Consider the following 16,222-nt stretch of genomic DNA (forward strand, 5'->3'; position numbering starts at 1 on the left):
GATGTTAACCATGATGTTGACCAGAGCAGTCTGTTCCGGCGAGAGTACCATAGAGGTCGAGAGAGGTTCTGGAATGGGTTCCGATTATGATGATGGAGGCGTAGTTTTCCAAGATCAACCAAACCAACAAGCAAAGGCGAGTATCAGAAAACGATCCGATAGAAGAAATTGTGATGGATTGTTAGCTGAAGAAAACTGTATCTGTAGGCTTTGTGACAATTTGATTGAAGATGGATGCATAAAGAAATGCCAATCCAGTTTTAATATCCATATGGACCGGCATCCATTGAGTGACTATCACTCCTTAGTGGGTAATGTATTAAACCAAACAGATTGTTGGGTATGCTCTCAAGTACCTCAGGGTCATAGCAAATCAGGGCTAGTACCATTTCCTTTAACGTTAGGGGAGGTACTTGAGCTAAGTGGTGGGAGACCGGTGGACCGGAGGTTTAACATCTCCAGCCCTCCTAGTTTGAAGCTCCACCAATACCATGTGGATAGGTCCCTCTTATGTTTTAATATCTCCAATCCCCGTAAGCCGGGAAATTGGGAAGTGTCATGGAGCAACCTTACCATGACCTTTTCGCATAGAGCAGATAGAATGCCTACAGATACAGAGCTTGTACGCCACATAGCCAGTAGAGGAAAATCTTTCCGGTATCGATATACCTTAGGAAATAGGATTACTAGAGTTGGAGAGGTATCACCAGGATACTGTGCACATATCGTACAAACTGATACGTGCATTAAACAGATGGAAGAATTAGGGTCAGGAGAGTTCACCTGGAAGGTGTGTAACATGGTAATGTCCTTCTCCGTCCCATATGTCCTCCCCGATGATGCATATTTCATATGCGGGAGAAAGGCGTACAAGTGGCTTGCCCCAAACTCTGAAGGATTGTGTTATATTGGAAAAGTATTGCCTGAAGTGATGACTGTAACACATGACAAAATGAAGGACATACACCGTGGTGCCCAAGCTCCTTATACTCACACTCATTACGAGCACCGAGTTAAAAGACAACTGTCAGAAAGGTTAGAGCATCCGGCCTCTGATCTTATCCATGAATCCACCGGGATTCAGGTTCTGGTAGCGTTAGATTTCACTCGCACCGCTCGAGGAGTGATGAATTATAGATACATTTCCGCACTCGCCAATTTGTTAGATAATATCACTGAAATGTATGATGACACGTTTAGATACACTGGAAGAGAACTCCAAGCTTATAAAACAGAACTGGTACAGCATAGAATGGTTCTTAATTATCTTACAGCAGTAACAGGCGGATATTGTGTTACATTGGCAACACAGTACGGCATAAAGTGTTGCACGTATATCACAAATAGCACCGAGGATCCGGTAGAGGTCATAGACCAAAAGATGGACGACATTCTCCAATTGAAGTGGGAATTTCGTCGAAAACACAATCTCACCCTTGCTGCTGTAGGTAATGAGCTGACTGGTTGGGTGTCATGGTTGAACCCGCGAAATTGGTTCTCCGGTTTAGGAGACTGGGCTCAAGGAGTCATAATGGATGTTGGAAAGTTTCTACTATGTATCTTGGGTGTTGTTATATCCATTGGATTGATATTTAGATGCGGGCAGGCTTTAATGAGGTGCAAACAAAGTACAAAAGTGATGAGCTTGAGGAGTGAGGAAACCGTAATTAACCTGGATTTGATTTATGACCCAATGATAGAAACCAGGATGTGATGAAAATGCGATTATACGGTCCGTTTCTTTCACCTGTTTTTCTGCTTTTCTCCAAGATAACAAGACCCCCTTGGACGAGGAAGTTGACGAGACGCTATACAGACAACGGATGGACCAAAGAAAGAGTTTTGACCACTTGAGAAATGGACACTTGATGAACTTTGCCATGGATCCCCAGTTTCCCTAGTATTTTTAAACTCACGCTAGCCCAACATTCTTTGTAAATCTGATGGCACTGACAAAGCTTGTTGCTCATGCCTAAGGAGCAAAACAGCGCAAAGAAGACGACTTTCAACTGATACCGAACAAAACTTCGACGACAGATGTACATTTACCTGACATAGAATATCATTGCATTTTCCATAAGTGTTCTTCATCTTCATCTCTACAACCCTCAGGTAATAACACACATAGTATAGGGAATACAGGCACAGATATCAACAATCACATATTCCCCCATTCATGTATCATCAACTAAAATGTGCTCCCCATTTTGTTCAAAAATCCGAAAAGAGCTCGGTTAAGTTTGACAGCCCATCCACAGACCTGTACCACAGGATAAGAAGGAATTCAAATGTATACTTCGCAATACCTCGAAGCTTGATTTACAACACGTACGGCACGATGATACATGACCCCCCCCAAACATGGACTTATACACACATGCTTCTGCTATCTCACTAGGTCATACCCTCTTCACACCTACTCCTCTCTCCTCCCCTACCCAACCATGGAAATGAATTAACCCCTGACATATATTTTTCTCCTTTTGAAATGTTTTAGAAGGTGGCAGTTATTATTGACTGCCAAAGGGTGGACTGTCAAAGTCAGAAAAATATCTATTTATACATGCTGCCATATTTGCACCTCACGCTGATCCGCGCTGCGCATGCGTACGCTCTCCCGTGAAGGCGCATACCCGCAATAGCGTGCACCCGCGGGCGCACGGTATGCGTATTTACGGTAGAGTTTATGTAGTCGTAGCGTGCGACTCATTCGTTACACATTTTTATAATTAATGTAGTTTATAGATCATGATCCCTTTAATGGTTCCTGAAAGTTTAGTTAACATAGAACGTCCCTGAACGGAGGAATCCCTCTTTGTATGGTACGAAGGGTCTAACAGGAATCATATAGCAGTGTTTGGTACCCATCGGAAGAGTATTTAATTAACAATATTCCGGTGTTGGTTTGGAGCGTATTAATCGCTCGTGCGGATAGTTATGGACATAAGAAGTTTATGTCCATTTCTATTATTTACTCATACTCAGGTATGCGGCGGGAAACCCAGTTTACCACCCACCTGAGCTGTTGGAAATCGTCACAGCCCACCTGTATGAATCAACCTATGACCTTTTGTTATGATGCGAAGCCGAATTCCTGTGTCCAATGGACGACAAGATTGTAGGGACCATTGGATTGCATTGTGTGTGTGGGGCATAAATAGGCAGGCCGACCACATCCAGGGCTCACTCTTCAACGGTTCTCATTGCTGAGGATCGGGTGCTGGATGTCCAGGCGCATGCGATCGTTTCCCCTTGTGCGTAAGTTTTCTCTCCGTAATCATTGTCTTACTGTGAGCCAATTTCTCTCATCTCTTTCCATCTCTCTCTCTCTCTCCTTTCTCTTTTCTCTCACACCTCCCCTAGACTAGTATTGTATTGTATTAGATAGTATTGTATTTTGGTTAGGAAGTCTCTGTTATATTGTAGTGTATCATTTGTACTGTTATTCTTTTTACAAGTATATTAGATATAATACAGTTAATAGGCTTTGGACCCTAAACCAGTATCTGTGTATTTTCTATAGTTTTAAAGTGTTCACTTGAGCGTCGGTGACGCTCAAGCAGCTTTGTAGTTAGTTAGGTTACACAAGGTTGCACATACACCCTGTATTCACATTAAGGTATTCTGTGTATTTCATTGATAAAAGGTTTATACATAAAGGTATAGCGTTGTGAGCGTCTGCGCCGCTGGTGATCTCCTCGTGGTCTCGAGCGTACGCTACGCCATAGCGAATCATTACTCTAGACATAACCAATAACGTGCTGTCCTGTGATCACTGGGCCGTGAGCGAACGTGACGCTCGAGCGTCTCGCCTACGGCTGAGCGATCGTTACGCAACTAGCGTACCCTTACGGTATTTCTTAAGTAAACAGCGTACAGTGTTCTTAGACTTCATTAAGGGTTGTTTATACGACAAAAGAATTTAGCATTGTCACCGTCACAACGGATGATTCACTTAGGGGCTGTATTGGATTCAGGTCTGCAGAAGATAATTTTGCCTGTGGAAAAAATATCCAAGGTGCAGTTAATGACTCAGGAATTGTTGCACAGTCAAACAATCTCAGTTCACACGACAATGCGAGTGATTAGGTTGATGGTGTAAACATTCGACATGGTGGAATATGCACAATTCCACTCAAGACCTTTGCAACATCTGATTCTAAAATGGGTTTAGAAGGGAACCGCACCAGTCCAAGCAATAATGTATAAATAGTTAGTAACCTCTGAAAAAAACTGAATTTAAATAGAATTTCTTCTGTATATGGCAAATATAGATGTTGTAGGAGTTTTTCCCAACACCAATGTTGCTTTCAGTGGTGCTCCCTAGAGTCAGAAAGTATCAAGTACCAAAAAATAACCAAAGAAGGTTCAAAAGAAAGGACTCTTTTTTTGGGAGCACTCTTGATTCAGAGGAAAATGCTATACTTAATAAATTTTCAAAACAACAATTAATCAATATAAATCAAATCCTAGGAGTAAATGTGTGTGAAAAACATAGCTTAGCGAAAATATTAATAATTCTAGTTATTCGTGATCTCAGATTCACGATTGATGAATTGCCGGAGAGTAGAATTCTGTGATGCCTATGTCAACAAGAATCTGCATCATATTTTTTGAAGTGTATGACCATCATTCATACTGCTGATATCCATTACGGATTATATAAGTGCAGAAAGTAAAATCATTGGTCATGCGAATCCCAATATTGCATGACATAAAGTTGAGTGCCACTGTGTCCAAAAGTCAATTTTTTGCAGTACCAGGGTGTTCAGAGGAGGTCTCCCTTCCTTGTACTAACCCGGCCTTTCACTGCTTAGCTTCCAAGTTCGGAAGAGATTGGGCATCTCCAGTGAAGTGTGACCGCAATTATTGGACTTTCCTCCTTGGTCACTCCAAATATATGTCAAATGGTTGCTGTATGTTAGGAATGGAAATAGTATGTGATTCGTAACAAATGAGTTACAAAAGAAAATTACATGCAATCAGCTAAATCATCAACATATGACACAGTGGTCACAAGGGTTAATTACATCTGCGTGACACGGCGGTCATAAGAATACATACATATGATTATAAATAATCAGCAGATGCAGTGAAACAGTCACAAAAAAGGAAGGAGAAAATAGACGTATGCAATTATCCTAACAATCACCAGCTGGTTAATCAGCATAAGACACAGTGGTCACAAAAGAAGATAATTATACATACACCCCCTGATTATGTGACTGAGTTTTGTTGATTGACCTGTAATTAGCTGACAAACAGATACATGACACAGCGGCCATATAAAGAAATTATATGCATGTAATAAAACGATCACCGACTAATTAATTAGTATATGACACAATGGTCACCAAGAGATGATTATAAACACAATTCCTTGATTATACAGCATGTGATATCAGAATCACAGAAGACATGTAGTTAAGGATAATGAATGTGGGAAATTCACAAATGCCACGTATAATTACTAAATGATTATCCTTATATCTAGGCTCAGAGCAGATCATCAGCACGGCCGTACCAATTTAGATAATTGCTTTAGATTATGCTGTAAAAGACAGCATATATGTATGGCAGAATGGCTGACAGACGGGCATAAATTATCAGGATACCCGTTCTTTATGACAGACCTGTGTGGCGTAACAGCAGGCAAACGGAATAAGTCAGTCAGAAGGTTATTGGTGATAAAGCCCCTCTGGGTCAATGGGGAAAAGAAAAAGGGGAAGGGGTAGGAAAGGAAGGGGGGAGAGAAAAAGAGGGGGGGAAAGGGTGGGGAGGGGGGGGCTTTTGAAATGGTAGGGAAAAGATGTGTGTAACAGCAGGTTATAATTGAACCTGCAGAGTCTGTTAAATGATTTTGTAGAAAAAAAAGAGGGGGATAACTGCAATTGACAGTTTAAAGCGTTACAATTAAATACTGAAAGAATGGTTGAGTTTTCTCACTGGTGTTGAGTATATACGATACCAGTACTGTTGTTTGTAATGTAGTTCCGTTTGTAGCTGAGTGGAAGCTCCGAGGATTGCAGCGGCGTGTGTCCGTATTGACGCTCCAGGGGAGCGGTAGTTTGGAGCCGTTGCTATGGGGATGCTTCAAGAGCCGCTGCCGCGTCTGTCCGTGGTCTCTCTGAAGGAGAGCGATGGCTGGGGCCGTTGCCTGGTGATGGTCTGAGCGCTCCGGCTGGCGCGGTCACGTGTGTGCAGCACGTGATCGCTATACCTCCTGACGTACGTTTCGCAAGAAAAGCTTGGTCACAGGACCAAGCTTTTCTTGCGAAACGTACGTCAGGAGGTATAGCGATCACGTGCTGCGCACACGTGACCGCGCCAGCCGGAGCGCTCAGACCATCACCAGGCAACGGCCCCAGCCATCGCTCTCCTTCAGAGAGACCACGGACAGACGCGGCAGCGGCTCTTGAAGCATCCCCATAGCAACGGCTCCAAACTACCGCTCCCCTGGAGCGTCAATACGGACACACGCCGCTGCAATCCTCGGAGCTTCCACTCAGCTACAAACGGAACTACATTACAAACAACAGTACTGGTATCGTATATACTCAACACCAGTGAGAAAACTCAACCATTCTTTCAGTATTTAATTGTAACGCTTTAAACTGTCAATTGCAGTTATCCCCCTCTTTTTTTTCTACAAAATCATTTAACAGACTCTGCAGGTTCAATTATAACCTGCTGTTACACACATCTTTTCCCTACCATTTCAAAAGCCCCCCCCTCCCCACCCTTTTCCCCCCCTCTTTTTCTCTCCCCCCTTCCTTTCCTACCCCTTCCCCTTTTTCTTTTCCCCATTGACCCAGAGGGGCTTTATCACCAATAACCTTCTGACTGACTTATTCCGTTTGCCTGCTGTTACGCCACACAGGTCTGTCATAAAGAACGGGTATCCTGATAATTTATGCCCGTCTGTCAGCCATTCTGCCATACATATATGCTGTCTTTTACAGCATAATCTAAAGCAATTATCTAAATTGGTACGGCCGTACTGATGATCTGCTCTGAGCCTAGATATAAGGATAATCATTTAGTAATTATACGTGGCATTTGTGAATTTCCCACATTCATTATCCTTAACTACATGTCTTCTGTGATTCTGATATCACATGCTGTATAATCAAGGAATTGTGTTTATAATCATCTCTTGGTGACCATTGTGTCATATACTAATTAATTAGTCGGTGATCGTTTTATTACATGCATATAATTTCTTTATATGGCCGCTGTGTCATGTATCTGTTTGTCAGCTAATTACAGGTCAATCAACAAAACTCAGTCACATAATCAGGGGGTGTATGTATAATTATCTTCTTTTGTGACCACTGTGTCTTATGCTGATTAACCAGCTGGTGATTGTTAGGATAATTGCATACGTCTATTTTCTCCTTCCTTTTTTGTGACTGTTTCACTGCATCTGCTGATTATTCATAATCATATGTATGTATTCTTATGACCGCCGTGTCACGCAGATGTAATTAACCCTTGTGACCACTGTGTCATATGTTGATGATTTAGCTGATTGCATGTAATTTTCTTTTGTAACTCATTTGTTACGAATCACATACTATTTCCATTCCTAACATACAGCAACCATTTGACATATATTTGGAGTGACCAAGGAGGAAAGTCCAATAATTGCGGTCACACTTCACTGGAGATGCCCAATCTCTTCCGAACTTGGAAGCTAAGCAGTGAAAGGCCGGGTTAGTACAAGGAAGGGAGACCTCCTCTGAACACCCTGGTACTGCAAAAAATTGACTTTTGGACACAGTGGCACTCAACTTTGTCATGCAATATTGGGATTCGCATGACCAATGATTTTACTTTCTGCACTTATATAATCCGTAATGGATATCAGCAGTATGAATGATGGTCATACACTTCAAAAAATATGATGCAGATTCTTGTTGACATAGGCATCACAGAATTCTACTCTCCGGCAATTCATCAATCGTGAATCTGAGATCACGAATAACTAGAATTATTAATATTTTCGCTAAGCTATGTTTTTCACACACATTTACTCCTAGGATTTGATTTATATTGATTAATTGTTGTTTTGAAAATTTATTAAGTATAGCATTTTCCTCTGAATCAAGAGTGCTCCCAAAAAAGAGTCCTTTCTTTTGAACCTTCTTTGGTTATTTTTTGGTACTCAACATCTGATTCTAACCAGATGGAATGGAGTACATCAGACAATAAAGAAACAAAGGATGGTACTTCCAGTAAAGGTAAAAAGGTCGTTAGCCTGGTGGCTACAGACATCCCATCTAGACAAGGGGAGACCCTTTTGGATATCAGATTGGGAGATCCTGACAACGAATGCCATTCTTCTGGGCTGGGGATCAGTGTTCGGGAAATTATGGTTCCAGGGACAATGGACCAAAGAGGAAAGTGGCCTGCCAATAAATTTGTTGGAACTACGAGCCATATACATGGCACTAATTCAGGCAAAGGACATTCTGCAAGGAAAACCAGTCCAGATCCGCTCGGACAATGCAACGGCAGTAGCGTACCTCAACCATCAGGGAGGAACTCGCAGCCAAAGAACAATGAAGGAGGGTAAGTCGCATACTAAAGTGGGCAGAACTCCATCTTCCAGCGTTGTCCCCAGTGTTCGTTCCAGGAGTCCTAAACTGGGAAGCGGACTTTCTCAGTCGACACACCATTCAAGAAACCGAATGGGCTCTACACCCAGAAGTATTTCAGACGCTAGTAGACAAGTGGGGGTTGCCAGAGATAGACCTCATGGCATCCTGTCTGAACCACAAAGTTCCGGGCTACGGGTCAAGAACAATAGACCCTGGAGCGATCCTTGTGGATGCACTGTCAGTGAAATGGGAATTTCATCTGGCATATCTGTTTCCTCCAATTTCCCTGGTACCCAGGGTGGTGAGGAAAATAAAGCAAGCAAAGGGTGCCGTGATTCTAATAGCTCCGGCATGGCCCAGAAGGCATTGGTACATAGATCTGCAGAGGATGTCGTTGGATGCGCCAATTCTGCTCCCTCAACGTCCAGATCTACTAATGTTGTCGCAAGCATCTGGATCGGCTGTCTTTGACGGCGTGGCTGTTGAAATTTCTATCCTAGAATCAAGAGGTTTCTCACAACAGGTAATTCAAACAATGCTTAGAGCAAGGAACCCTTCCTCTGCTCGTGTTTATCACCGAATATGGAGAACCTATATTCATTGGTGCAGTGAAAGAGAGATGGATCCAAAATCTTTCAGAGTATCCAGAGTCTTAGATTTCCTTCAGGCAGGAATGGATAAGGGTTTGAAGGTGGCTTCCTTGAGAGTTCAAGTTTCGGCATTGACTGTATGGTTTCAAAAGAAAATTGCTACTTTACAGGATGTGCGTACTTTTTTCCAAGGAATGCTACGCATTCAACCACCTTTTGTTCCTCCTGCAGTGCCGTGGGATTTAAGTCTGGTTCTCAAAGTCCTTCAAGGGGCTCCGTTTGAACCACTAAAAAAAGTGGAGCTAAAATGGTTAACAGCTAAAGTACTCTTCCTACTGACTATGGCATCAGCTAGAAGAGTATCAGATTTAGGAGCACTATTGTGTAACTCTCCGTTTCTGCTTTTTATCCAGATAAAGCAGTTCTCAGAACTAAGTCTGGTTATCTTCCAAAGGTGGTATCGAAGTTTCACCTTAATGAAGAAATTGTAGTACCGGCTTTTCAGGTATCGTTACTGTCTGCGGGAGAAGCGTCGCTGGACGTACCCCGTGCATTAACAATCTACATAGATCGTACCAGTGCCATCAGAAAGACAGATTCTCTCTTCATTCTCTATGGATTTCACAAGAGGGGATGGCCTGCTACTAAACAGACGCTAGCAAGATGGCTTTGAATGACTATTTCAGAAGCATACTCTCGTGCTGATCTCTCTGTTCTGGCTAATGTCTCTGCTCACTCTACACGTAAGGTAGGTCCTTCATGGGCAGCACAACATGGTGCTTCAGCAGAACAGATATGTAAGGCAGCCACATGGTCTTCCATTAACACATTATTAGACATTATGCCTTGGATACCTTTGCCTCTCATGACGCTGAATTCGGGCGAAAGGTTCTCCTGTCCAATCAGGAGCGTCCCCACCACAAAAAATTGCTTTGGGAAATCCCAGTGTTATCCTGTTGATAACCTGTGCATCCAGCCGGAGAAATATACGTTATGGTAAGAACTTACCTTGATAACTGTATTTCTCCTATGTCCACAGATTTCCACAGGGATCCCAGCCTGACGCACCTGATTTGTGAATCTTTATACTCGCTAACCTCTTCCCTCTTGTATGGAAGGGCGTGCATGTGTGTTTTTCTCGCCTGAATAGGGTTCTACATAATGCTCCTGCCTAAATGCTTTGGAAACAACTGATTTGACTGAGCCGTTGGGCGGGATTATGTAGACGAGCCCGGTGCATCCTGGGAGGCCACAAAGCTCGTGATCGATTTGGTGCCAATCTGCTGATGCTCAAGCATATCCCAATGTTATCCTGTGGACATAGGAGAAATACCGTTATCTACGGTAAGTTCTTACCATAACGTATATATCTGTTACCACTGGCGCAGATGCTGCACAGCATTCTGGGAAAAGTAAAGTGGAAAGTTGGTGACACTGGATTGGTCAATAAGTTTGTGATGCACAGATGAAGACACCATGATTGACCCTCTGATAATATCTAATGAAACATTTGCTAATCTAGGGACCATTTTATCATCAGAGAGAAGTATTGCTGGTGTTAATGGTATGGCTGTTGAAGCCATGATGGGGTTCTTGCTCTCTAGGTTCGGATTTTGTATGTCCAGTGGATTTGACTAGAAAAATAAAATACATAGATCAAGTTAGAGAATAACAATGAATGGTACTATGGCGTTCTAGTTATAAAGAATTATTATTATTATTTTTTTTTACTTTTTTTTACTTTTCATGCAGTATAACTAAAAATGTACTTATGAAAGTGACTGTTTCCTTGCTTACAGTGCCAGCCAGCCGCAGTGAGTATCATCGGATACAGCAGCAGCTAGAATCTGAGAAGTTTCCTCCTCTCTTTCCTGGGCAACCCCCAAGAGCATTTCACAAGTTGACGAGAGAGGAGCAAGCCAAGTATGAGAAGAAAAGGCTGGCAGGTGGGCAACCTTTTGGCACTGTGTTTTATATACCAGTATTCTGTTTACACGAATACCAAATGTATTGATTTTTAAAGTAATGTGCCAAAGTCCTTCTCTTCATCTTAGATTACTGCAGAAAAGCTTACAAGAAGATACATGTAACTAGGCTGGAGGATCGCATCACCACCATATGCCAGCGCGAGAACTCTTTCTATGTAGATACTGTGCGTGCTTTCAGAGACCGTAGATATGAGTTCAAAGGGCTACACAAGGTATGATTGTCACTAAAACATTTATAAAACTTTTATAGTTTAATTTACAGCCCATTTGTAAACTTAACTATCAAATATTACCTTGAGTCTTAGGGTGGAATTCAAATGTTTGAAAAGTCGGTTGGGTGTCTGTTTTTTCCTGTCTATTAGATAGGAAAAAACAGACTCCCAACTGACTTTTCAAACATTTGAATCTCCCCCTTAGAACACAGAAATTGACCTTTCTTTCTCCTTCATCCACTAGGGGCCACTGGAGTGCAGATACAATGGGGGGATATAGTAGGCAGTAACTGGGAGCTGGCACTTTAAATTTATAACCATGTGACTAGCTCCTCCCCTACTATGTCTCCCCTCCAAGCCAGTCTTAGTCTTAGTTTAGTGCCCGAGGGAGCTGGTTCACTCTTGGGCTTTCTCTTGAAAATGTTTATTTTTCTTCTTACACTCACAAACTGGCAGCTCTGCCACTGCCAGTCTGCACCGCGGGAGCTGCCAGCGAGGTCCCATCGCAGCTGCGTGTGGCTTGAGATGGGCCTCGGCTGAAGGAGACACTGAGCTCTCCGGAGACTGGCCGGACACCGCTGCGTGCGACGCGTGTCGGGGCTGCTCCGTCGGCAGAAGATTCTGGCAGCAAGGCAGCGGTGAGTATGAGTGGCCGGACACCACTGCGTGCGGCGCGTGTCGGGGCCACTCCATCATCCTGCAAAGTCATGGACTTCCAGACATTTATGCAGCAACAGTGATGAGTACAAATGCTCCCCCCCGCTCCCAGCTCTGAACTCCGTCCCCTGACCACGGCTCATATTGCATGCAGTGTGCTCTTATAGCTCACATGGCTAGTCACCGTATTCAGATACTCAGGGTCACAATATCAAGACCCCAGTCGGCCACTTGATATTTAGAAAAAAGAGGCGCTAGACATTTTTTTAAATTTGGCGCCATTATAGAGGGGGCGGAGCTTATTCCCGCTCTGTAGAGCGGGTTCAACACCCCCCAGCTCGCCCCCCATTGCGATTGCGCTACAGGTTTAAATTCAGTGGGCGGAGCCTAGTCCCGCTCTGCATATCGGGTTCGGTACCTTCGCCCGCTCCCCGGCCGCTGCTCGCTGTGCTCCCCTAAAGGTTTTAAGATTTGAAATAGGCGCCATGACGGGGGGGGGGGGGGGGGGGAGCCTGGCCTCTGCACGGTGGGTTCGGCTTGGCGGGGGATGCGGACGCCCCCCCGCTCCGATGGCGCTGTAGTTGGGGGGGGGGTCGGATCCTGGTCCCGCTCTGCACAGCGGGTTCGGTACAGTCACCCGATCCCCGGCCGCGGCTCGCTTTTCCGGCGGGGGATGCGGGGCGCCCCTGGATCTGATGGAGCTGGAGATTTTTAAGATTTAAATGGAGTGCCATAAGGGGGACGGAGCTTAAGCCCGACAGAGGGCCTCAGCTCCCAGCGGCTCTGCACACTGGCCATTTCCCCACTGCAGGGGAAACCTCTACCTTCGCTGCTTGCTGTGTAGTTTTATCAGTGATTACAGGTAACATAACTTCACAGCGTTCCCTTGGCAATTTGTTACTGCGCTAGCGCTGTTAATATTAAATACAGGCGCCATAGCGGCGGGGGTGCAGGGTTTCAACCTGACTTAGGCCCTTTAGTCAGTGCACATTGTCCAAAGGGGCCAGTACTGTTAATTACACACAGAGCCCACTTAGGATCACTGAGTATTTACTGTTGTAATAACATATTTAGTGGTTACAGCCGGCTGCAGCTCACAACTTCCTCCGCAATGTATTATTATAGCAGGGACATCCAGATACAGACCAGCATTCATTTCCCACATACCTTCACCTTGCCACATCAAATTTCCCCCAGCTTTTATCACAGGCTGGCCACCATTTTGGGCAACCAGCGGATCTTCCGAGAAACATGTATTTCACCTGTTCTTTCTTATTTAGCAGTACTCTACATACAGGGTGGGTATTGCCTTCCCTTTATTGTTCCTTGGTACTAATGCTGTTTGTAATTTGGGGACGGTGTGTGGCATCAGACAAATAGCTGCTGTGGCTCAGTACGCTAGTAGCGGGGACATCTGACGACAGAGGAGGGAAACGTGTCTGTCACTGCACGTTATAGTGCAGGGATTACATAGGGCTGCACTTCTTTAACTCTCCTTTTCTCTTTTCATTTAACTAAACGTAACATCCAGGACAGTCAGAGAAATCCCTGTTATGTGAGGTTTGTGCGGTGGAACCATCTGCTTAGCCCTCCATGCAGCTGCAGCACGCTCCTGTTTGAACAGCTCGGCTTATGCAGGTAATGTCAATGTTAACCAGAGACCCCGTCCGTCATTTCTCCTCTCCAGGTTTCTATAAGGAGGTTGCTAACCTCCAGGTTACACGACTCTGCGGATGAGAGGCCTCTCTTGGAGGAGGTGATAGATGTCTAGAATACTGATGACGTCGATTTTCGGTGGAGTCTGAACCAGTGTCTCAGGATATCGAGGCGCTTTTTACAGCAGTTCGTTTGGTGCTGCAGGTAAAGGAGTCGGAACTGGACACTTCAGGTTCCTCGGGGTTCGACGCCAATGAAGAAATGACAGCGATTTTTCCTGTTTCGGATGAGCTGGATGTGCTCCGGTCGGCGGCCTGGAGACATCCGGATGCACATTTTCAGGTATCAAACAATGTTTGTTTTGCTATCCTTTCCCCGCAGACAGCAGGAAACTATATGAGACCTCTCCAATGTATACCCCTCGATGTATCGCCGGTCCAAGAAGCTGCCGGTTCCTGGTGCAACCTTGCTGCAGGAGCCGTCCTGAGAGAAATATGCGGCAGCAGGGGTTCTACCTTGTCCGGAACAGGTAGGTTGTGGAACATTTGTACTCTGGGTTTCCGGATGGTTTGCATCAGGATCAACTGATTCCGTGGGCAGATCAGAGTCACGATTCTACTTTGTTCTTTTGTGGTATCCAAGGACGGTTGTATACTCGGAGCCTGGATTTCCGCTTAAATGTTTTAGCCCGACGACCTTTAGGGCTGTGACAGTGACATGCGGATATTGAATCCTAATGGGCAGCAGATGGTGGGGAAGGATCTTCCCGCCTGGATTTCTCAGGCCATTGGGGGTAAGTCCACTTTTCTTTCCCCTACGGCTTCTCCAGCTCCAAGACGGACCTATACCGGTCTTTCCTTTAGATCTTTCCGTGCCCTTTCCAAATTTCGAGTCCATGGCAGGTGGTATCTCCGTCACCAGGGGATCTCAGAGTAAGAGGCCGAGGCAAAGGTTCAGCATCCTCAGACCAGTCTGATTGTAGGTCCTCCCTCCCACCTGGGAGATCCCAGGATGGGCGCATATCTGTGGTTCTTCTGGGAGGCCTGGGTATGCTTAGGTTAGGTTTCTCATCTCGGGCGGTTACATACTCTATTTTGGAGTTCAACCGCCTCAGTGGTCCCTCTCCACGGGTCTGCCGGTTTCCAACGACAAGAGAGTCGTACTGCAGGCGGCATTCCAAATGTTTCTATCCGCAAGGGTGCTGATTCCTGTTTCCGCACATCATTGGAATTGGGTTTTTTTCTCAGGCCTTTGTTTTTTCCCGTGCCGAAGCCAGATGGCTCTGCCAGGCCTATTCTGAACTTAGATTTCCTTCAGTCTGTGATTGCTAGTTTGGAGCAAAAAGGGGTTTAGGCGTCCTTAGTCATCAGGAATGCCTGTTTACTTCCATTGGGCTTCCTCATCTGGCTTTTCTCCGATTCGTAGTACAGGATACTCATTTCCACTTTCAGACCTTTCCGTTCGGTCTCTCTTCCGCTCCCACTGTGTTCATGAAGGTCACAAGATGGCCCTACTTTAAGGGCAGGGAGTGAGGTTTGTTCCCTAACTGGAGAATATCCGCAGGATCCAGGATCTTCTGATTCGACACAGGTCCCATTTATGCTCCTCGTACTGTTCTCAACTCGGTCCGTCAGAGGATTTTTACTTCCCAGGGACCAGTACTCTATCTCATTCGGCCAGGTGCGGCGCTGAGAGAGGTCACCTCCATCCTCCTCTGTGCAGAGGACAACAGTCTTCGTTCCATGTCAAGCCGCCAGGTCAGGCACCCGGGTGAGTGGACATTCCCCGGAGTTTTGTCAGCGGGTCCGCTGTTGGCGGAGAACTTGGCTCGACCTCATGGCGTTCCGACTGACTCTTCAACTGCCCCTTTACTACTCTTAGACGTGAGCTCTGACGGCAGCAGCCAAGGATGCCCTCGCGGCTCCTTGGAGCTTCTGGTTAGTCTATCTTTCCTCCTTTTCCGTTACTACCTCACTTTCTGCAATGCATAAAGGGAGAATGCGCGCTAGTCTTCCCGGTGACTCCAGTTTAGCCGAGCAAGACTTGGAAGTCCACCCTGCACCTGTTGTCAGTAGAGGAGCCTTGGCTCCTACCTCTGCGGGAATGTCTACTTCAACAGGGTACTTTTCTTTGTTCAGTCTTACACAGGTTTCGTTTAACGGTGTGGCTGTTCACAAGACCTTCTCAGGAGGAAGGAGTTCCCTAGTTTGGTTATACCTACTGGCCTCGATTTCGGAAGTCTGTTATCTCGTCTCACTTCTGCCACATTTGGAAACTTTATGTGGCCTGGTGTGGATGATGAGGGTTTTTCCTTTCGGTTTTTCATTTAGCCGCCGCCTTTGGTTTCTTCGGGTGGTTTGCTCGGCTGCGCTTCGACTAGGTTGTCCTAAATTTCATGTCTCTGCTCAATCAGTTTTCTTCCACAGGTATTTAGCCTGGCGGCCAAAAGTTCGGGTTTTCTTGCAGGGAGTACTGTGCCGGCAACCCCCTTTTTGAATAAGGTTACGGCTGAGGTT

At 45.1% G+C, this 16,222-nt stretch overlaps 1 protein-coding gene and 2 pseudogenes across 1 annotated transcript in view; 2 read left to right on the top strand and 1 right to left on the bottom strand.

The window, feature by feature from the left end:
• The window catches only part of POLE (DNA polymerase epsilon, catalytic subunit), a 335,686-nt gene that overhangs the window by 166,610 nt on the left and 152,854 nt on the right, over positions 1-16,222 (top strand). The window contains exons 19-20 of the mRNA XM_063913394.1: positions 10,993-11,139; positions 11,248-11,393. Coding sequence (XP_063769464.1) covers positions 10,993-11,139; positions 11,248-11,393 — 293 coding nt within the window. The remainder of the gene's footprint in view (positions 1-10,992; positions 11,140-11,247; positions 11,394-16,222) is intronic.
• Positions 4,749-4,868, bottom strand: LOC134935497 (5S ribosomal RNA; annotated as a pseudogene).
• LOC134935502 (5S ribosomal RNA) lies at positions 7,646-7,765 on the top strand (annotated as a pseudogene).

The sequence above is a fragment of the Pseudophryne corroboree genome, chromosome 1, assembly GCF_028390025.1.
Source record: "Pseudophryne corroboree isolate aPseCor3 chromosome 1, aPseCor3.hap2, whole genome shotgun sequence".
NCBI classification, from domain to species: Eukaryota; Metazoa; Chordata; class Amphibia; order Anura; family Myobatrachidae; genus Pseudophryne; species Pseudophryne corroboree.